Below are 23,159 nucleotides of genomic sequence, written 5' to 3'. Positions count from 1 at the left end.
TACAAGAAAAAAGGAAATTTCTAATCAGATAAATAAACAAATTGCAGTATTTACAGAAAAAAAATATACACTCGTATTCGTAGTTTCTACGAAACACCAAACGCAACCAAACAAAGACGTAGGTAAATAAATAAACAATTAATACTTATCTATTTAACATTAACAGATATGTACATTAAACTATACGTAGTATGTGTACTTGTGTACATTAGGTATTGATAATAGTAAGGGGGAGAAAATCATTTCCTCATAATAAAATCGTAATATTAAAATACAAATTCGACATTTCGATCATATTAGGCCAGCTGTAACTGTTGAATGCTCTCTGCAGCGATCATATCTTCGACTTCGGTTTTAATAGTCAAATAAGGTAGATCGGTGGTAACAGTGACAGTATTCGAGGCATTGGACGCCATCGCGTGCACATTGTTAGCATCATTTTTATACTTCAAATGCGTCTTGCGATGTTTCTTCATATCGCTGAGCTGTCTGAAAGGACGATCGCAATCCGGACACTTGTACGGTTTAGTTCCGGTATGAATATTGACGTGATTCACGTGAGTAGTAAGCTTCTTTGACTTTTTACCGCAATACTCGCACGTGTACTTGTATTCGTCGCCATGGACCAGCATATGTTGCACTAGGCAACCCTTAGTGCGGAAACTTTTCGGACACTGGGTACAAGCGTAAGGTCGCTGGTTGGTGTGTATCAGCAGGTGATTCTTATACATGCAGGCGTTTTTGCACAGCAGGTTGCAGAATTTACACACGACGCCTTCTTTACCCTCGTGTTTGGCTTTATGGAACAAGATCGATATTTCGGACGAGCTTTTTATATTGGAATTGCAAATATTACAGAAGAATTTCTCCACCGGCTCGAACACTTTGGATTCTTTTTGATCTTGATTGATGACTCGGCAAATATTATAGTGACTTTTTAATTTCGCCTCGTGAGTGAATCCGCGATTACAACGATTACACCGGAAATACTTCTTATGCTGGAGCAGCTTGTGCTGTGCGTTCGATCTAGATGTTTTGAAACGTTTACCGCAGATTTCACACATGTACCGGGTACCGTCCATGTGGATGAGCACGTGGTCCGATATAGCCGACCTGGTGAAAAAACATTTTTCGCAATCGTTACAGATGAAATACTTGCCGCCGGTGTGGGTCGTTATGTGCATATTGTAATCTTGAATATTGACTGCTACGAAGTCGCATTGTCTGCAGGTCACCGTGTCTTCGCCGTTGTGCTTCGCCACATGGAACAGGAAATTGGCTTCTGAGAAGATTTTCTTGTTGCATTGCTGTCGAAAAATATAATAAATTTGGTATTAGTTATCATCGCAATGGACTGAAGTTAGGTTAGGATAGGTTACTTTCAATTTCAAGAAATTTCTTAATGAATAAAATATGCAAGGCCACTGGCGAGCTTGTGAAATTTATAAATTCCAGCGAGAAATAGTTTTGCTGTGTTTTTAAAAATGATTTTACGATACTTTACCAATTTTCACATCGGTTCAACAATTTTTATACATGAAAGCAACTTTTTCTGACATTTCAAAAAATTCGAATAATTTTTTTACAACGATTTTAGCAAGATTTAGCTCAATGTCGATACTATTTTATTACTGTTTACGGCCATTTTCAACGATTTCACACCACTTTAATACAGGTACATATTTTTTTTTTCAAAAGAGTGAATTTTACATGATTTTGGAGATGTTACATCTTTTTTAGTTTTTTTTCAAAATGTTTCACACAAATTTGATGAATTCTTCTAGTTTTTTAAGTGTGAGAGAGATATTGGTTCTGCCATTGTGAGAAAAAAAATGCGATTTTTAGGAGCTCAGCCTTGGCCTCTTGTAAGGCAAGAAGACTTGAAAATTTTGCAGATATGCTACCCCTCAAAATAAAGTTTATCCTTGATTGTTAAACTCCAACTAGATTTCAGGTGCTAAAAGTACATTTTTTTGATGTTTAGCAATTGGCATTTTTAAAAATCAAATTAGGGTTGAAAAATATGATAAAAAAATCAAAAATTTATCCAATTGATCGAGAAGGCTGAAATTTGACATTATGTCTTATTTTCGATACGTCAAATTGATCGAAAACGGTTTCAAACCGTTTCGAGATGTTCTGGAGCCTCCAGCAGATTATTAAAACTTGAAATTTCCAAAAATTTAACCGAATGAAATTGGAAAAATGGCTATGAGAGCCGAGAGGCTATACAGGTGGGTCAGTGACCTTAAGAGAACAGTCAGGCGAGTTAATGAACTTCAGAGCCCAGACAGACAATCATGGGAAGCTGGGAACGTAGGTCAGTGACCTTGAGAGGGCGGACAGATGGATCAATGACCATAAAAGGTTAGATACAGGCCACCTTGAGAGGCCAGTCAGACGAATTATTGATCTTAAGAGGCTAGAGAGACAGACAGACGACGTTGGGAAGCTAAATAAGTAAGTCAGTGACCTTGAGATGTACGGCAGATGGGTCAATGACCCTAGGAGGCCAGGCAGACGACCTTGGGATACTGTACCAATGGTTTAACGACCTCAAAACGTCAGACAGGCAACATTAGGGGAAAAGACGAGTAGGTCAGTGACCTTGAGCGTCCAGACAGCTGGGTCGATGCATTTAGGAGGCCAGACAGACAGGCAAACGACCTAGGGAAGGTGGACAAGAGGATCCATGATCTTGAGAGTTTAGAATGGGTGAATGACCTTGAGAGATCAGACAGGCGACCTTGTGATATAATACTGATGGGTCAATGACCTCAATATGCCAGACGGCCGACCTTGGGAAGCCATACTGACAAGTCAATGACCATAAGAAGCCAGACAGACGACCTTGGGATACTGTACCGATGGTCTAATGACCTCAAACGGTCAGACAGGCAACCTTAGGAAAAAAGGCAAGTAGGTCAGTAACCTTGAGCGTCCAGACAGACGGGTTGATGACTTTATGAGGCCAGGCAGACTGGCAAACGTCCTAGTGAAGCTGGACAAGTGGATCAGTGATCTGAAGACTTCAGAATGGGTCAATGACCTCAATATGCCAGACAGACGACCTTGGGAAGCCATACTGACAGGTCAATGTCTTTTGGAGACCAGACATGCGACGTTGGGAGCAAAAACAAGTAGGTCAGTGACCTTGAGAGGTCAGGTGGATTAGTCAATGACCCTAGGGGGCCAGACATACGACCTTGGTATACTGTACCAATAGTTTAACGACCTCAAAAGGTCAGACAGGCAACCTTAGGGAGCAAGACAAGTAGGTCAGTGACCTTGAGCATCCAGACTGACGATTTTATAGGATGCCATGTAGACAGGCAAACGACCTAGAGCAGCTGGACAAGTGGATCAGCGATCTTGAGAGTTCCGACTGGGTCAATAACCTTACTTATAGGAGGCCAAACAGACGACCTTGGGAGGCCATACTGACGGGTCAATGACCTCAATATGACAGACAGACGACCTTGGGAAGCCATACTAACAGGCCAATGTCTTTGAGAGACCAGACATGCGACTTTGCGAAGCTAGACAAGTAGGTAGGTGATCTTGAGCATCCAGGCAGACAGGTCAATGACCCTAGGAGACCAGACATACGACCTTGGCCCTTGGGATAATGCACCGATGGTTTACTGATCTCGAAAGGTCAGACATGCAACCTTAGGGAGCAAGACAAATAGGTCAGTGACCTTGAGCGACCAAACTGACGGGTCGTTGACTTTAGAAAGCCAGGCAGACAGCCAAACGACCTAGGGAAGCTGGACAAGTGGATCAGTAATCTTGAGAGTTCAGACTGGGTCAATGACCTTGGGAAGCAATAATGACAGGTCAATGACCTTGAGAGGCCAGACAGACGACCTTGGGAAGCCATACTGATAAATCAATGACCCCGAGAGACCGGGCAAATGTCTTGGTAGGGAGCTATGTAGACAAGTAGGTCAATGATATTGAGACTCCAACTGGTCAATGACCTTAGGAGGTCATATAGGCAGACAGACGATTTCGGAGAGCTAGGTAGGTCAATTACGTTGAATGTTTTGTATGGTGATTATTTATCTATTTATTTATTTATTTATTTATTTATTCATTCATTTTTTTTTTTTTTTGAAAAACTGGAACTACCAAAATGTTTTTAAAAGCTCCATCAACAATTTTTACAGATGAGTCGGGGTCAGGTAATTTTTGGTAATTTTTTCACTAGGTTCTTTTCAAGGTTTGCATGATACTTACCTACTTCATCAATTTTTAAACATATGTACAATAAATTCAAACCGATTTAATGAATTATTTGGTTTGACTTTTTTGATACTTGACAAAAGTTTAAGATGATTTTTATAGCATTTTTGATATCTCAATTATTCATTTTTAGGCACTTTACAACGAATTGCATATAAAAATTTTCAACTAATTGTTTATAGAATTTAGTTCAATTTTCACGTTTTTTCAAGTCCTTTGATAATTTTTACACGATTTGTTCAAATTATATGTCATTTTTACCAGTTTTTTGGAGTGTGGAGGGGATGGGAAGGGGGAATACGTTTTCTAACTTTTGATGATATTTCACCAATTTTTACAAATTTTCTCCCATTTGATGTTACTATGTATGTATTTTAATTTTTTTTTGCGAACTGTGCACAATTTTTTGACACGAAAATATTTTGGCATTCGAAGAAATCGAACTATTTTTTATAAAAAAAATGATTACAACAAATTTTCAAGACGATTTAGCAAATTTTCATATTTTTTAAAATTAAAATACAATTGTTTCGATTTTTTAAGAAATTTAAACCTTTTTTTTTTCAATTTTAATGATACTGCATCAATTTCTACACAGCTGTTGGCAATTTTCATGATGGTTTGTTGCATCATGCATTTTGAAGAAGTTTTGAGACATTTCAAATAGTTTTTGCAACATTTTCAATAATTAAAAAAAGAAAAATTTTAGAATTTTTTCAAGTTTTTAAGCAAGCAGTTTTATGAGGTTTTATTAATTTTTGCAGGATTTCCCTAGCATAATTTTACTCAAATTTTCATGATTTTTAAAATGGATTTTTAAATACCAGAACTTCTATTGCTTAAAATTTGACGAAATATCGTAAAAATAGAGAAAGATTGGAGAAAAATTTCTCGGACTAGGTACATATAAATAATTCAGAAAATGTATCAATAAAAAATAGTGAAATTTACATAAAAATTGATGAGCTTTTTCAAAAAATCCTGAAACATCTCCAAAACAGGTTGAAAATCACATAAAAATTGATTTTAAAAAAAGCTGTTTTTTCAATAAACACGAGAAAAAAATCCAAAAATTCAAAGTGAAAAATTTCAAAGTTTGATCAATGTCATAACAATAAAACGGAAAAAGCAGCACTTTTTAGACACCCTATTGATTCGAAACAAAAATGTCATCATTTGCAAAAAAAAACCTTGTCGAAATAGAAATTCGAGAAACTTGTTCAAAATTGTAAAAAACTGGTTGAAAAAATCATCAAAATGAAAGCAAAAGTACACAAAATTTTTTGAGCAGTAAAACGACCAGAATAGAATATCATTGAATTGATGGCGGGGGGGAGGGGATATAACAAAATTATGTTCAATTGGTGAAATATCTCGAAACATTCTGAAAGTGCTGCAAAAATTAGGTACAATAAGACTAAGAGCAAAAATTGCTAAATTTGCAAAAAAATGTACTTAAAATGGTTTTAAAATTGATGATATCAAACGAAAATCCACAAAATTTGCTGAAATTTCGTAACAGACTGAAAATGAATGAAAAAAAAACAGGCAGATGTTATTTTTTTTTGGAAAAGGATCATTTTTGACCAGTTCTTACAAAATGTGGCTCAATTCATTTCATTAATTTTATACTAATTTCACAATTTTTTGTGCAATTGAACAAATTGTTCGAAAAGTACGACCTTGCTCGATTTAGAAAAACTTTTTATCACTTTTATGTAATTTAAAGTGATCAAATTTTGAACTAATTTTTCATCAGATTTGAAGAATATGTATATTTTGTAGAATTATCATTCACGTTCATTTTAAACAATTTATGCAAAATTTTACGTAATTTTGATAATTTACCCTGCGAAAAATGATTGGATTTGATCAGATCCGAATACTCCATGGATCCAATTTAACCTGACCAGATTCAAATGAGATCTGAGATCTAATCAGTGTAGTTCGATTCAAGTTTTGGTCAGATTAGATTTGTTTAGACTTGATGAGATTCAGTAGGGAGACTTGATTGGATCAGACAGATCTGAATTGATCTCCTCAGACTTGAACAAATGCAGATACTTGAGATACTCTTCAAATTTAATTAAATCAGTGAAATTTTGGAGACGTTTCTAGTAATAAAGCTCCATCTCGTATTACGCTTTTCTCACCTGGCAAAAAAACCATTTCTTCAGATACTTTTTGTTCTCCGCTTTGCAATACTCGAGTTCTTTGATAGCGTGATACAACTTATGCTGCTTCAGATTATCCGTGATTTTCCCACAAACGTCGCACTGCTTCTCCGAATCGATCACCTCTTCGTAAACCGCACTATCATCTAGATTGTAATTGGCGCCCGGATGAGCTTGATTCAAATGGTTCTGCAGGTCTTCGGGGTCTAAAAAGCACGCGTTACAGAGCTGACATACGTTTGGCTTTTTATGCTGCGCGTAATGCAATTTGAATACGAGTTTTGATTTGAAAATACGATTGCATATGTCGCATTGGAACATAGTTTTATTCTTACTAACGACGCCGCCGCCGTCGTTGTCGTAGTTACCTCGAATCTGCACGACTATCTCAGCGCTGCCGTAATCGTCGCCGCTGCCTTCGCAATTATGAGACTGGAACAGAGCCTCGTTCTGGTAAGTATTGCCGCACGATCCGCATTTGTAAACTATTTCGCATTCTTCGCCGTCTTCTTTGGGCGAGTCGTCATATACCCAGGTAACTTGGTGATCTTCTTGTAGTTCTAAAATCTCTTCGTCGAACTCGTCGGTGGTAAAAGCGATCTCTTTGGGTTCTTCTTTAATGGCAGCCATTGTATCGTCATCGAACGCGTCATCGCCATCGTCCTCATCCTCGTCCATATAACTTTGACTATCGATCACTAGTAACGTTTGCTGATCGTTGGACGAAGCTACATTGTCTAGTCCTTCGATGACCGTTATGCCTGTCTGATCACAGGTAGTAGGCTGCCATTGCGATTTGTCTGGTTTCGAGCTTATCGAAGATGAGCTCAATAGCGGTGCTGGCGATGGTCTGATTTGGTCTATCGTAGTAGTAGCTTCATTAGCCATCGCCATTTTGTTTTGTTGATTGACGTCGACGAAATGAGGCGAACTTTCCAGCATACCGTTCACATCGACGTCGACCATTTCTTCAGGATGAACTACCAATAACTCAATGAAGTCGTCGACCACCGCTGTTGTATTATTTTCGCGCTCGTTTTGATCGAAGCTGATGATGGTGTCGCCGTCTTCGTTGCCATTCAGTATGCAACTTTGATCGCCCGTCGACGAGGGTAGTTCATCGCATCTTAATGTCGTATACGATCTGAAAAAAAAAACAAAAATTATCATTAAGTAAAAAAGTTGCCATACAGGTTTAAAGATGAAAATCTAACTAGAAAAATAATAAATAAAAAAGTTGTGATTGACGGAAAGGAAACTTGTTGCGCTCCTACGACCGAACATTTTTGGATTTCATGATGAAATGATTCCATTTTTCAATTTTCTTCCAAGTTCAACAAAATATGAGCTGAAAAGGTTTTCCTCTTCGCTTATAAAATCAAAAAAAAAAATAATTAATTTATTCAAAAATTTATCATTTCTACGTCAAAATTCTTCTGAATAATCCACTTCTTGAAAAAAAAACAATCTGCTATGCAGTTTTATTCCCCTTACATAAAGCTCTCCAAATCAGAAAAAAATCAAGAAATCTGAAATAAATCAAAGTCGGTTAAATTGTTTGGAAATATTTTCATTTTGGTGTCAGAATTGTTCTAAATAACTCCCTTTCAGGAAACCCCCTTTGCCCCCTGAACAATGTTAGTCCTTCTTTTGAAAACATCACTACTTTTTCAATACACTTTTTTCAACCAAATTTTCAGGAAGCTCTCCACTCGACCCCCTCTTCCAAGTCAAATTTTTACAGGAAAATTTTCAAAAAATTGGAATTGAAAGAAAATTTATACGCAAAGTATTTTTTATTTTCATCAAAAATAACTTTTTTTTTTTTTAGTGATTTGAAGGTTTTTGTTGCACGTTTGCATACCTATTTTCATTTTTTCACTACCCTTTTGACTAAATTCACTACCTTTTCACCACACTCACTACCTGTTCGATCCCCTGATGAAGCCTCCCAAAAATTTTAAAAAATAAACAATTGAAAAATTTAAAATTTTGAAAAAAAATTAATTTTTTCAAGTTTTGTGAAAAAATTTCTGGATTATTTTTTTTTCAGGAAAAAATTTTCGTTTGGCCCCTATACAATGTTGATCCCTTCGTACAAAGCCCTTAAAAATTCTGAAAAAATAAGAATGAAAAATTGAAGTACTCGACATTTTTTTGAAAATTTTTCATTTTTGTCATAATTACTTTGAATAAACACTTTTCAGGACGAAAAAAATTTAAAAGAGAATAAAAAATTGAAAGTTTTATATTTTTTTTTGAAAAATTTTCATTTTTGGAGTCCGAATTGTTCTGAATAAACGTTTCTTCGAGAAAAATCCTTCATCGATTTAGCGATTCTTAAAAAGTATTGACTCATTAGTCATTTGCAATAAATAAAGAATTGTAATAACTAGGTATGAGAACATGTTTTCTAAAATTTTCATTTCTCGTTAAACCTCTTCTAAATAATTCCCTTTCTAATGAATAAAAAAAAAAAAAAAAAAAAAAAAAAAATGGAAAAAATTAAGAAAATAAAACTAATCTGAGTCCATTAAAGTTGTGGTTCAATTTTCTAAGCCCATGTTCTTTTTTTTACGTTTTTTAATTATGTTTAACATACTTTCACGATTTTTCACGAGCAGTTGCTGAATTTTGACACATTTTTTGGGAAGGGGGGGGGGACTGGGGGAGCCATAAAAGCAGATTACCAGGAGCACATTTTTTTTTTTACGTAACATAATATGATTTTAGTTGGGTACCCAAGTGCCTATATTCGTTCAAAATTTTAAAAATATATATATATTTTTGGTGCAAATAAAAACTTTTTGAAAAAATGAAAAATTTAAAGATCAGGGCTCACCCTAAGGAAATTTTGGAGCTGCACAATGATGAGTTGTTTCTAAAAGTAAAAACTTTATCATTTTGCTTAAAAATTTTGAAATTCAACTGATAATTATTTTTTTTAAATTCAAAAATGAAAGAAAAAGCAAACGAACGTGAGCGAAGCGAGGGCAAACGCTCTCAAAAATTAGTATTCTGAGAAGCATGAAACAATGGAATTTGAATGATGATTTTTTTTTTAAATCTATGAAGCAAAACAGGCGAGGGCAAAAGCTCTTAAAAATCAGTGTTTCAAGAGGTATGTACATATGAAGAGTGATATTCCAAAACTCGCTTTGTCCATTTTTATCAAAGTTGGGTTTTCAGCAGTACCTGGTAGATGAAGTATTAACTTACATTCCTACATCATCAACCTACCAAAATGAGGTGTTAAACTCACCTAAATAGCCAATTCACTAAAAATTTAAAAAAAAAAAAATGTTCCAAAACGCGCTTTGTCCATTTTTATTGAAATTTTTTCAGCAGTATTTAGTGGATGAAGTGTATACCTACACTCCTACATCATAAATCCACCCAAATAAAGTGCTAAACTCGCCTAAAAAGCCAATTTACCCGTTTAAAGGAAAACTGTTTTTCCTCTTTCCTGAAAAGTTGTGAAAATGGACAAAGCGAGTTTTGGAATATCACTCTTCATATAAAAGACGATGGTTTTTCGGTGTGATCAAAACTTCATCACTGCTGATGTTTTCCTTGAAGAAGCCATTTTCAGATGTCACTCAAATATTGAACTGATTCGCATTCTCCTAAAAAACCAGACTTTTTGACTTTTCGAGATTTTCATTTTTTTTCAAGCATGTAAAGATAATGATTGACGATAGTGTTAATTTTTTTTTTACATAAATACGGATTTTTGCTGGAGGGGGGGGGGTGGTGCAATTTTGAGTTTTGGGGGAGCACGGCCCCCTGGCCCCCCCTGGTTGCGGCGCCTATGTTCTTAGGTGATCCCATGTTGATTAATGCATGTTTTAATGGCATTTTACATAACTTTAGCTCAATTTAAACTATTTTTTGGAAACTTCGTCCATTTTTCGCAATATTGTAATGTTTTCGTGAATTTTGCCAACATTTTTTTTTTCATTCCTTTTTTTTTTGCATCATTATAAGCACATTTGAACAATATTTTGTACAATTTATGTTAAATTTGACTAAATTTTATCAGTTTTTGGTCAATTTTTGATGATTTTAATAATTTTTTTTCTCAGTGTTTTAACGTCATTTTTAATTTTGTTAAATTTTAGCCAAATTTGATAGCATTTCATCACTTTTTAGCACAATTTTTTTTTTTTTAGAGTTTTTCTGTCATTTTTAGCACGTTTTCACGATGTTTTATGCAAACTTTGCAACATTCTGCAGAAATTGCATCATTCTTTAGTTGTAGTTTTGAACGATCTGAAAGAATTTCAAGTACTTAGTTTAACGTTATTTCAACATTTTTTCACCAAACTTTACTAACCAGTTTTTTCGTAGTTTTTGATCATTTTGATGCTTTTTGGCCAAATTACACCAGTTTTCAATAATTTTGATAATTTTTTTTCAGTTTTTTTATTTTTAACATGTTTTTAACTTTTTATAATGTTTGAAGCAAATTTTGCAAAATTTCGACAAATTTCAAAAATTTTAATGCATTTTAGACAGTTTACTTTCGTTTTTGAAATATTTAAACGATCTGATTTTAGCAGTTTTTATCGAATTCAATTTTTGCTGAAATTTCATCAGTTTTTTTGTTACTTCCGATTCGTAATTTAAATGTTTTTAAAGTATTTTTATGCCATTCTAAACATGTTTTAATCAAGTTTTATGCATTTTTCACTGAATATTGCCATATTTTCCTGAAATTTCATCAGCTTCAAGGTACTGTCACTTTGAATGATTTTATTGCTCTTCTTAAAATTTTCATGGCATTTTAAACATCTTTTAACAACATTCTACACTACACCATTTTTTTTTTTTAATTTTGATGAAATTTAACCCTTTTAAAAATGTTATTATGGCATTTAAATGTTTTTTAACACCGTAATAAGTGATTTTTTTGCCATTTTTGATAAAGCTTCATGAGTTCTTCTCTGTTTTTATAACATTTTAATGCAATTTTAAAGTGCCAAATTTTGACAAATTTAATTTTAAATTTGCACTTTTATATAATTTTAAATTGGAAGGCTAAAATGTTCAGCATTAAAAAAAAAATTGAACAACTTTGGGGTTGTAAGAGCAGAAAAATTGTTGAACGGGTTCAAAAATGTTTACTGAAACCGGTAGGTAAATCTGGAAAACTGTGGTAGCCTCCAAAATATTTCGAAACCATCACCAATTGACTACCTGTGGAGGGGGTGGTCAAAAATAGGGTGCAAGCCTAATTTCAGCTTTTTTCGTTCTCATGTGGGCGAACGATCAATTTCTCATTGTTTTCAAAGATAATTGCAGGAGAAAAATTTGGATTTTAATCAAACAAATCGGTACAAAAATATGAATTTTGAAAATGTGCCTGAATCGATCAAAATGATCAAAGATTATAGGTGTTGAATTTAACTTTCATTCAAAAACTGGACAATTCGAAAATCTGCTGTATATAGTCTTCAAAACACTTCGAAACCATCACAAATCGACTCAAAAGGTTAAAAAAAAGGGTACAAACCGGATTTCAAATTTCAGCTTTCTTGGTCAGTTTGATAAAATTTTGATTTTTACTTATTTTTAGTCCTGTAAATTTTCAAAAATTCGTCAAAAATCAAAAAATTAATTTCAGCACCCGTTCGGTTCGAAAATTTTCCAGAACAGGGTGTCTAACAAAATTTCTCCGAAGAAATGCAGTACTTTTACAGTACTTTTTGCATTACCATATATTTTTTTAAATCCAGCTTACACCGACCCCCCCCCCCCAAAGAAAAAAATTATATTTTTGAACCAGTTGGAATTTGTTGATAAAATTATAAGTATTTCAATCGAAACAAATTAAAATTACAGAAGTCCATCTTCAGGGTGTCCACTCATTTCTGGAAATGATTTTCCCTGACTTTTCCAGGTTTTCCAGACTATTTTTTTCAATTTTCTGTGCTTATCCCATACTTTGGTTAAAGAAAACAAATTTTTTTGGGGGGTGTATTTTTTTATAAGCTTTTCTTCGAACTGGATACTTCTTCGGATGTAAAAAACAGCTCAACTTTGATTATCAACTTTTTAAATTGAAAATAAATAAATAAATGAATAGAACATGCATCAAGTTTGGCCAATTGATTACAATATTCATATGTAATAACTTTTGAAAATGTTTCTTTTCTTTTATGGATTTTTGGAGGCATCAAAATGTGAAATTTGTTCATCTTAAAATTGAGAAACAAATTGGCCCTGAGAACTTTTGAAAATTTTCATTTCTAGATGCCTAAAAACGAGTTTTTTTTTTAATGAGAAGAGTTTATTTTTTGATTTTTCAAATTTTAATATTGGAATGATGTTTTTTTTGAAGGAAGTTAACTACTTTTGAAAAAAAAAAGAGAACAAGGTCGAGCGAAGCGAGGGCGAAAGCTTCTGAAAATTTGCATTTCAAAAGGCATAAAAACGAGGTTTTTTATGTGAGAACGAGTAGGTTTTTTTTGGCTTTCAAAATTTTAGAATTTGAATAATGCTATTTTAAAGGACGTTGATTTTGAAAAAAAAACAGAACAGGCCCAAGTGAGGGCGAAAGCTCTTGTAAATTTATACTTTGAGATGCATAAAAACGATGTTTTTTTCGTGAGTTTATTTTTTGGCTTTAAAACTTTGATTTTTATTATCTAGAAATGTCCATTTGGCCGTCTAAAAAGAAAAGAAAACAAGCCCGAGCGAAGCGAGGGCAAACGTTTTTGAAAATTTGTGGTTCGAGAAGTAAAATAATGTTTTCCTTTCATAACAGGTCCTTATCTGAAATTTGCAATTGATCGTTTTTTCAAAATTCCAGGGATTTCGCGTGAAAATTACGAAATTCCCTGACTTTTCCAGACTGACCAAATTCCCTGACTTTTCCAGGTTTTCCAGGCTTGTGGACACCATGCATCTTTTGAGGTACAAAATGAACATTTTTTTTTTAATTTTCACCAATTAATTCATTTTGAGGTTTTTTAAAAAATTTTAAATCAATGATTTTGAGAAAAATACAGTACTTTTCAGGCAAAATGCAGTACTTTATAGTACTTGCAGTACCGAGGATTTCAATGCAGTACCTGATAGACACCCTGCAGAAGTTGTATACTTCCCTTGAAGTAAATCTTCTTCCTTGAAGTGGACCATTTTTTCAACAGAATGCAAATTCATTATTTTCCTCTTACCAATCCTTTAAAATCAAAATTCATTATTTTTGGCTAATCTGAAGGCTTCTGTCATTTTCGGATTGATTCTATATTCCTCTTCCAAAATTCTGAAGTGATCAGGGCAGCTGAAAATTTGGTTTATAGATAATTTTTGAGCTCATTCCGAAAAATTTTTTTTTCAAATGAGCTGGAAATAATGAAAGGGTTAGACAGACCAAATTTGTATTATTCTAGTAATGAAATCACATTTGAGATATTCGACTGGAATCCACTGGAAAATTTTTCGATTTTGACCACCTCTAAAATAGATAGAAATCAAGTTTCGGAGCTTACAAAATCAAAATTTCCACATCTGTAGGTTGACCACCAAGCCAAATACAAAACGCTGAATTTTGGTAAATTTTTGAAAATCCAAATTCGGTCTATTTTTTTGAAAGAGATATCAAAATTTGGAAAAATTGAGGTAGGAATCTGAAATAGATTGACAAAGCAGGTTGTCCATTTTTAGTTCAGAAATTCCTTAACCGAACAAATTTCACAACGAAGATGTTATACTCACATTCCGGTTGAAAAATAGGCCTAGATACTGTCAATATTCGTCAAAAAATAAAAAACCCATTCAGATGATCTGAAATTTCAATTACAAAAGATTCGAAATATACTTTCTCTAAAAATCCAATTTTTGTTGAAATTGGAACCACTAGACCAGTCACCTTTAGTCGAACTCACACAGGAGGCTCATAAAACACTAATTTTCAAGCACTCGAATGTTTTCCACAATTAAGAGTTTAAATAATTCGTAAAAACTACAACATTTTTCCAATACAATCAGTTTAATCGATCCATACCTCTAAAATAGGCGATCATTACAATTTTGTGATGTCGAAACCTGTACATAAATAAATCACAACTTAGGCACACTGGTACAGATTTACATCTATTGAGATACTAATCAACGTGAACTTATTTCCAACCAGGAATCAGGTAAACATAAGGTGTGACCATTGGTTACCAACAGACCACCAAGTACATACTTATAGCAATAAAAATATGAAAAACTTAATACAGCTGAGATAAAGGTGGGTGAACGCAGATTCGTAAAATACTGCAACTACTATTATTACATCAATACATTCGTCAATCGATAAAAAAATTATTCATACCAAAAATATGTACGAGAAAACTTAAAAAATCTTTTAAAACTAAAATAGTTATCCCTGCAAAAAAAAAAAAAACACAAACACTCCAATTGCTCATTTCATAAAGGTAGCTTCTTTCCAAAATTCGGATTATCCGATTCTAATTTCACGATAGAATGGTACATATTATGACGTCGGAAATTCTTAACCAATCTACTGCATATTTTACAATAACCAACCACCGGTTTGGCGTTGGTCACCGATGGCATGGATCGATGTAGACTACTTTCAGGACTATCTTGCTCCTTGGTTTCTTCTCGATGCTGGCGCATATGCCTTCTGAATGCGAAAGTCGAGACCATCAGTCGACCACAAATAGCACACTCGAACCTGACGCAGCTTTTCTTCATCTCTCTGTAGAACGAATCAATGGCTAGAACTTTTCTCGCGCGTGATTTGCCCGACATAGGCGATATCTCCATTTCGGGCTGCGGTTGCTTGTTTTTCAGAATACTTCGAGGTTGAGAATTATTGGCATCGTCTCGAACCAGAAGAACATTCGGATTACTCTGAGCAGCCTTCTCGGCCGCGGTGTTTTTACAAACTACGTCGAAAGAGACCGATTTGCGAGGTTCGTTTGGAGGGAATACGTTAGGCGGTGGTGTATGCGACGACATCATATGCCTCAAGCATTCGTCCTTGGTGGGGAATTTTTCCAAGCAGACTCCGCAACGATAAAGGCACGGTACGGTTTTAGACTTCGTCGAGGTCCCGTTAACCATCACTTGGCTCGATTGGTTCTGCGACTGCGACTGTCGAGGTGAGAAAGAAGCACGGCCGGGGTTGATCGTCGATACATCGTTTTCACGATCGATTTCGATCGAATTCGAGTCTTGACCATTGTTGATTATTTTAGGGTATGGGCTTGATTTCGAAATGTTTCTTCGACTCGCGGCGGCGGCGTTGTTGTTTAAACCATTATCGTAATCCTTCGAAGTACCGTTTTCCAATCTACAACACAAATAATAACAAGCGTTATGTTATTATCGTATACTTTTTCTCGTTAATCCGCCGCGCTTTTTTGCTCGCATTTTCATCGGCGGTCTTCTCGCGCCGTTTAGGTTTTATATTTAGTTAGTTTTTTACTCTCTTTGTTTTTTCTCCTTTCTATAAGGACCTTCTCTGAGTCGTTCGATTCTCGTCGTCGACGGGTTCCGTATTTTTAAAATAGAGCTGAATATCGAGAAACGAGTCGTTAGAAGGCAGAAGGGTATAGGTGGCTATACGCCGCCGGAAAAGAAAACAATTAAAAAAGATAACGAACAAAAGAATACGTCTTATCATACGCGTACTTACATAATAAATAAATTAAAATGCATTTCGAAGCGTAAATCATAATATTATGACAGCTAACTGATAAGAGAACCTTTTGAACTGACATCGAAACAAAGCTAGATTAAAAGAACATGTCCTAAAACCCCAGTAACCAAAATTTCGAAAACATAAGTTCATTTTTTGATTTTTATTAAATTTTTGAAAATTTAAAAAAGTTGTTTTCAGAACGAATTTTTCAACTTTTATTTAATACAAAATAATTATATTTTCTTCTTCAAACAAAACGAACCAGCAATTGCTCAATTTCAGTCCTCTCCCCACACCCCACCTTCCCCCTCCATTGAATACCACCAATTTTGGGTCATTCTGGAGTCTCCAGCGAATTTTCGATTTTCTCCAGAAATTTCAAATCGTTCTGGAAGGTTCAAAAATGAACTTCTTCCTCCCTCCATTGAATACCACCAATTTTGGGTCATTCTGGAGTCTCCAGCGAATTTTCGATTTTCTCCAGAAATTTCAAATTGCTCTGGAAAGTTCAAAAATGAACTTGAGCACCTACAACTTCGATGGGCGCTCGTTCAAAGCTGAATTTTAATTAATTTCAAACTCTTCCTCCCCCCTTAAAAAAAAATTGAAAATCAAATTTCGAAGCTTCCAGAATAATTTTAATTTTTTCCAGGAATTAATTTTAAATTGCTCTGGAGGCTCAAAAAATTATTGTTTTCAAGTCCTTTAATTATGTAGACACATCAAACGATATTCTTTAGCAAAAAAAAAAAAATCGCACATAAAAATAATTTACAGATTTTAGAAAATAAATTCAATTTTTTCTAGAATTAAAAATTTGGTCAAAAATTAGCTTTTGAATTGACACTCCTGGAATTTCTCGGTAAACACGTAAAATGGTCGCATAGATGTCCAAAAAACCACCAGGTAAAGATGTACGTCTGAAATCCATGTTTGATGCTTTCAAAGTAGGTAATTCGATTTGTAGAGATGATCGAAAACTCGCTGGTATTTCAAGAATGGCTCAAAAGTGATTGATCAAGAAAGAAGGAGAGGAGATGAGAAGAGAGGGGGGGGGGTTCAAATCGAATTAATCTTCACTCCGGTTCACTTTTTTTGGAAAACAAATTTTATGAAAGGTTTTTTTGAAAATCATGATGAAAACAGCTTTTTGAAAATTTTTGAAAATTTTAAAAATTAAAAAAAAGTTGTTTTCAGAACGAATTTTTCAACTTTTATTTAATACAAAATAATTATATTTTCTTCTTCAAACAAAACGAACCAGCAATTGCTCAATTTCAGTCCTCTCCCCACACCCCACCTTCCCCCTCCATTGAATACCACCAATTTTGGGTCATTCTGGAGTCTCCAGCGAATTTTCGATTTTCTCCAGAAATTTCAAATCGTTCTGGAAGGTTCAAAAATGAACTTCTTCCTCCCTCCATTGAATACCACCAATTTTGGGTCATTCTGGAGTCTCCAGCGAATTTTCGATTTTCTCCAGAAATTTCAAATTGCTCTGGAAAGTTCAAAAATGAACTTGAGCACCTACAACTTCGATGGGCGCTCGTTCAAAGCTGAATTTTAATTAATTTCAAACTCTTCCTCCCCCCTTAAAAAAAAATTGAAAATCAAATTTCGAAGCTTCCAGAATAATTTTAATTTTTTCCAGGAATTAATTTTAAATTGCTCTGGAGGCTCAAAAAATTATTGTTTTCAAGTCCTTTAATTATGTAGACACATCAAACGATATTCTTTAGCAAAAAAAAAAAAATCGCACATAAAAATAATTTACAGATTTTAGAAAATAAATTCAATTTTTTCTAGAATTAAAAATTTGGTCAAAAATTAGCTTTTGAATTGACACTCCTGGAATTTCTCGGTAAACACGTAAAATGGTCGCATAGATGTCCAAAAAACCACCAGGTAAAGATGTACGTCTGAAATCCATGTTTGATGCTTTCAAAGTAGGTAATTCGATTTGTAGAGATGATCGAAAACTCGCTGGTATTTCAAGAATGGCTCAAAAGTGATTGATCAAGAAAGAAGGAGAGGAGATGAGAAGAGAGGGGGGGGGTTCAAATCGAATTAATCTTCACTCCGGTTCACTTTTTTTGGAAAACAAATTTTATGAAAGGTTTTTTTGAAAATCATGATGAAAACAGCTTTTTGAAAATTTTTGAAAATTTTAAAAATTAAAAAAAAGTTGTTTCCAGAACGACTTTTTTCAACTTTTATTTAATCAAAAATAATCATATTTTTTTCTTCTAACAAAATGAACCAGCTATTACTCAATTTCAGTCCTCTCCCCACACCCCACCCTCCCCCTGCATTGAAAACTTCCAATTTTGGGTCATTCTGGAGTCTCCAGCGAATTTTCGATTTTCTCCAGAAATTTCAAATTGTTCTGGAAGGTTCAAAAATGAACTTCTTCCTCCCTCCATTGAATACCACCAATTTTGGGTCATTCATGGAGTCTCCAGCGAATTTTCGATTTTCTCCAGAAATTTCAAATTGCTCTGAAAGGTTCAAAAATGAACTTGAGCACCTAAAACCTTGGTGGGTGCTCGTTCAAAGTTGAATATTAATCAATTTCAAACTTCTCCTCCCCCCCTCCTTGAAAATCAAATTTTGAAGCTTCAAGAATAATTTCAATTTTTTCCAGGAATCAATTTCAAATTGCTCTGGAGGCTCAAAAAATTATTGTTTTCAAGTCCTTTAATCATGTAGACACAACAAACGATATTCTTTGGTGAAAAAAAATCGCACATAAAATAATTTACAGATTTTAAAAAATTAATTTTTAAATTTTTTCTAGAATTAAAAATTTGGTCAAAAATTAGCTTTTGAATTGACACTCCTGGAATTTCTCGATAAACACGTAAAATGGTCGCATGGATATCCAAAGAACCACCAAGTAAAGATGTACATCTGAAATCCATGTTTGATGCTTTCAAAGTAGGTAATTCGATTTGTAGAGATGATCGAAAATTCGCTGGTAGTTCAAGAATGGCTAAAAAAGTGATAGATCAAGAAGGAAGGAGAGGAGATGAGAACGGGGGGGGGGGGGGCTCAAATCGAATCAATCATTCACCCCGGTTCACTTTTTTTGAAAAATTAATTTTATGAAAGATCTTTTTAAAAATCGTGATGAAAACAGCTTTTTTTGAATTTTTTTAAATTATCAAAAATTTACTAAAAATTCAAAAATGAACTTTGAGGTGAAATTTTGCTCATTGGGGTTTTAGCATTAAAAGAGCGTGTTCTAAAATCCCCACAACAAAAATTTTAGCTATTCAAGTTGATTTTTGGATTTTTGGTGAATTTTTAAAAATTCAAAAAATATAAAGTTTTTTCAAAATTTTCAAACTTTCAAAAATTTACTAAAAATTTGAAAATGAACTTTAGCACCTAGAATTTTTGCTCGCGGTGGTTTTAGAATCAAAAAAGCATGTCCTAAGATCTCAATAAAAATTTTGAAGTGCCGAAGTTCATACTTGGATTTTTGGTAGCAATTCGATAATTCAAAAATTTAAAGAGTAGCTCACTTTTTTATAAAAAAAATGCATATTTTTTCAAACAAAATGAAACGAAGTAAACTATTACATCATTTAAACCCTTACCCCCCTCTCCTCGCCATCCACTTTATCGAAAACTACCAGTTTTAGAACGTTCTGAAGCCTGCAGCAAATTTTGAAATTTTTTCAAGAAATTTCAACTGCTCCAAAAAATCAATTTTTGACTAATTCTTGAATTCAAAAAGAAAAAATCAAAAAATCAAATTTGGTTTATTACTCGAAAAAATGTGTTCTTACACCATTTTGGAGTCTCTAGTATAGTTTCAATTTTTTTCAAAAATGTCAAATTTCTCTGGAGACTACAAAATTACCTGAGAGCGATTCCTTCGAAGCAACGTAGACTCATCGAACGATACCTAATAAAAAAAAAAATACTCATAATAAATGCTGCTTCGAAAAATGGACTTTCAATTTTTTTTTTCAGAAATTTACACAAATTGGTTAAAAATTTGCTTTTGAAGTGAACTGGCATTCTTGGAATAGCACCAACTAAAATATTATACATGCTCGAGTTCATTTTTGACTTTTCCAGAGTAATTTGAAATTTCAGGAGAAAATCGAATATTTACTGGAGGCTTCAGAATCTCTCAAAAACAGGCAATTTTGGAAGGGGAGCAAAGAGAGGGAAGGGGAGGGGATTACTCGTTCATTTTGTTTGAAAAAAATTGAAAAATTTCACAAAATTATTACAAAAACATATTTTTAATTTCTTTTTTCAATTTTCGAAAATTTTTCAAAAATTGAACTTTACGACACTAGAAATTTTAGCTACGGAGGTTCTAGGTCATTTTCTCTTGTTCTAGCTTGATTTTGCTCAAATAGGACAGTGTTAGCTCAAAACAAAAGGTTCGCTTGTGAGATTTATATACAAATAATAATTGAGAAAATCATGTTGAAAATTTCTTCAAATAAGCAAACGTTCTTTTATACTTTGAAATGAAAGGGTGAAGGGGAAGGGGACAGACCTAAGCACTTGAAATTAATTTTTTTGATCTTCAAGATCAATTTGACCAGACAAGTAACAAGATTTGAATCAAAATCAATACTTGAACCCAAGTTAAACTGATGCTGTCAAAAAATCTATTCAATTTTTAGATTCGATTTCAATTTTAACTGATCTGATCACTTGAAAACCGACATCAAAATATTCAAAAATTACATGTTTTAGTTTTCATTTCGGAATTTTACAAATTTCGAGTTTTTCGCCCTTTTTTAAAAAATTATTTTGAGTTTGATAATGAAATTATAAGAATTAGAAATTATAAAATGAGAAATGAGTATTTCCAGAAACGAAAGAATCGTATTTTTCAGCTCTAATTTCGTGAATTATTTCATGTTTGAATCGTTAGAATTGAAATACAGGCCGATTGATGATGGGCAGGTACAGGAGATTGCATATTTTCGAGCTCCAGTATTCAAATTTCGATTCGTAACGAAGACTTTATCAACATTTTCTCTTCTATAAGAATACACATATTATTCTAAATGGACAGCACAGTACATTAATTTCGTTTCGAAAACGAATAAAAATACATGTAAAATGGATACAAGCTGCCATTAATGGAAAATACGTAACAAATGATTCGCGATAGGTATAAATACGAATACAAAATCATAATGAAAATTGTAACCACGAGTTCGAACTAGTAAGTACCTTAATAACGCTATTGTTAATATTGTTACAAAACAATTTCCAACATTAGGTAAACTAAAACACATAATACAGATTACACGTAATGTGCTACATAAACACAGGAAAACAAACGAGTACTACGAGTGATCAAAAATGTCAGCCATGAAATTAAAGGACAGTAATCGGTATAAAATAGCTTTCTGGATCGAAATCCTCTCTTAAATAAGATCCTCGCACGTAGGAATCACACGTAAGCTTGGATTCGATAAAACCAGATACTGTAGGAATAAACGTACAAGTGGTAAGCCCCTTTAGACAGCTCAATTTACTTTATCTCTCACTAACACACTCCTGCCACTGTAATAAAACCTCACATTACAATGGCCGTTTACATTTAGGCCTTTTCGCACTCATCGCAACTTTGTTTCACTTCCAAGAACAAAATAAAACCAAAAAATACTTTAAAAGATTGAACGTTACTTACCGACACTTTTCTATGAAATCTTCACCCGAGCTGCGTTTCTGTTTCTGTAATAAACAAACCCCAAAATTAAAATCATCGTCAAATTACAAACGTTTACATGAATTTTTTCACCAACGATGTTACCCACCTGGTCAGTCACACTTTTCAGACGTTTTAGCTTATTCTGTGTCTCGATCACATTACACACGAATGAATAACACATTTCTACATTCTTGGAACATTTAAAACAGATTTTCTGAGGTAAACCATCGTCCGGTGATACCTATCGGTTATAAAAATACATAAATTATTCGTGATCTGCGATCATTAAACGTGAAATTTCATTCATTACGAAGTTAATACTGAATCAGAGGCGGTTTTCTTACCAAATTTACGACTAGTTGATTAATTTGTTTGGCTATGGTTCGTTCACGTTTATTTTCATCATACAGTGGATAACAAAACCGTTTGTCGTAATTTTCGGCACAAAGTCGACAAACGTCGCTTGATGAAGCGTCAATCTCCATGTTTCTTGGTATAGATGTTAGTAAGTTTGTAAAGGTGAGTCTGAAATGAACGGTAACTGTTTTTAGATATAGACGAAGACGTAGAGTTACTTCGAATGGATTAGTTCTCGAATCAAATCATGCATCAATAATTAAGCATTGTACACTTATTAGTTGAGTAACTATAAGCTAGCAGTTTGAATATCCACACACACATGGACGTTTGAAACAATTCCAAATAAATACTCACCTATCACCATTCATTACATGAATATGCCTCGTTGAGACGACCGAAGCAGATATAAATCTGTAAACTAGACGATGCTATAACGTTGGTTTCTGGATTTGCTTCTTCTCATCAACTATTGCTTCGGCTGATTAGACGTGTGTATGTTACCATTACCGAAGGATGCATCCAATGCGAAAGCGAAAACGAAACGTTCTTCAATGTCCAATAACGTTGGTTAGTTTAGTAGTCTTTTAAAATCATTTTGAATTAGCGTCACAACATAATTAGAATAATGCTAAACTGAGAAACGACATGAACTTCCAGTCGTTTACCGTTGACGAATGGCGATAACAAGCAACAAAGCGACGTAAATAATGCTCGAGGACCTTCGGTGAAATAACGTTGAAACCAACAACACGATGCAATTTACAAAGTACAATCAACCCGAACTGAAGTAAATAAAGTATTAATCATTTAGGAAAGTTTAAACTTAATTAAAACATAATTATATAAAAAATTCGACATCAATTTTCGAAAATTTTGAAAAAAAATTTGCATATCAAACCATTTTCAATGATACGATTGCATCACAAAAACGACAAAACGTCGAAATAAAGATTCGATTCGCGAATCGTGAACGAAACGATGGGGAAATTCGTTCGAATTTTGTGTATTTTTAACTGAA

General features: G+C 33.9%; 1 protein-coding gene across 3 annotated transcripts; it reads right to left on the bottom strand.

The window, feature by feature from the left end:
- Positions 1-23,044, bottom strand: LOC135845385 (zinc finger protein 888-like). 3 transcript variants are annotated; one of them, XM_065363895.1, is made up of 7 exons: positions 22,496-23,043; positions 22,126-22,322; positions 21,888-22,022; positions 21,761-21,804; positions 6,791-7,566; positions 6,402-6,628; positions 1-1,307 (listed from the first exon to the last, which is right to left on the bottom strand). In XM_065363895.1, the coding sequence occupies exons 1-7, from the start codon at positions 22,503-22,505 to the stop codon at positions 297-299; spliced, it is 2,400 nt and encodes a 799-aa protein (XP_065219967.1). In that variant the 5' UTR covers positions 22,506-23,043; the 3' UTR covers positions 1-296. The 3 variants fall into 3 exon arrangements, with proteins under 3 accessions (XP_065219967.1, XP_065219965.1, XP_065219966.1); XM_065363893.1 differs by having other exon boundaries at positions 6,402-7,566; positions 22,496-23,044; XM_065363894.1 differs by having other exon boundaries at positions 6,402-7,566; positions 22,126-22,306.
- Between the last annotated feature and the right edge of the window lie 115 nt (positions 23,045-23,159).

This window comes from Planococcus citri, chromosome 4, assembly GCF_950023065.1.
Source record: "Planococcus citri chromosome 4, ihPlaCitr1.1, whole genome shotgun sequence".
Classification (NCBI taxonomy): Eukaryota; Metazoa; Arthropoda; class Insecta; order Hemiptera; family Pseudococcidae; genus Planococcus; species Planococcus citri.
The sequence above is the reverse complement of the archived record's forward strand: the minus strand, read 5'-3'. Positions and strand labels throughout refer to the sequence as shown.

Coding starts and splice junctions, on each gene's coding strand:
- LOC135845385 (XM_065363893.1), bottom strand. Junction 21,805..21,887: donor TGAAAAGTGTGACTGACCAG/GTGGGTAACATC, acceptor TGTTTATTACAG/AAACAGAAACGCAGCTCGGG. Junction 1,308..6,401: donor AGAAATGGTTTTTTTGCCAG/GTGAGAAAAGCG, acceptor ATTTTTCGACAG/CAATGCAACAAGAAAATCTT.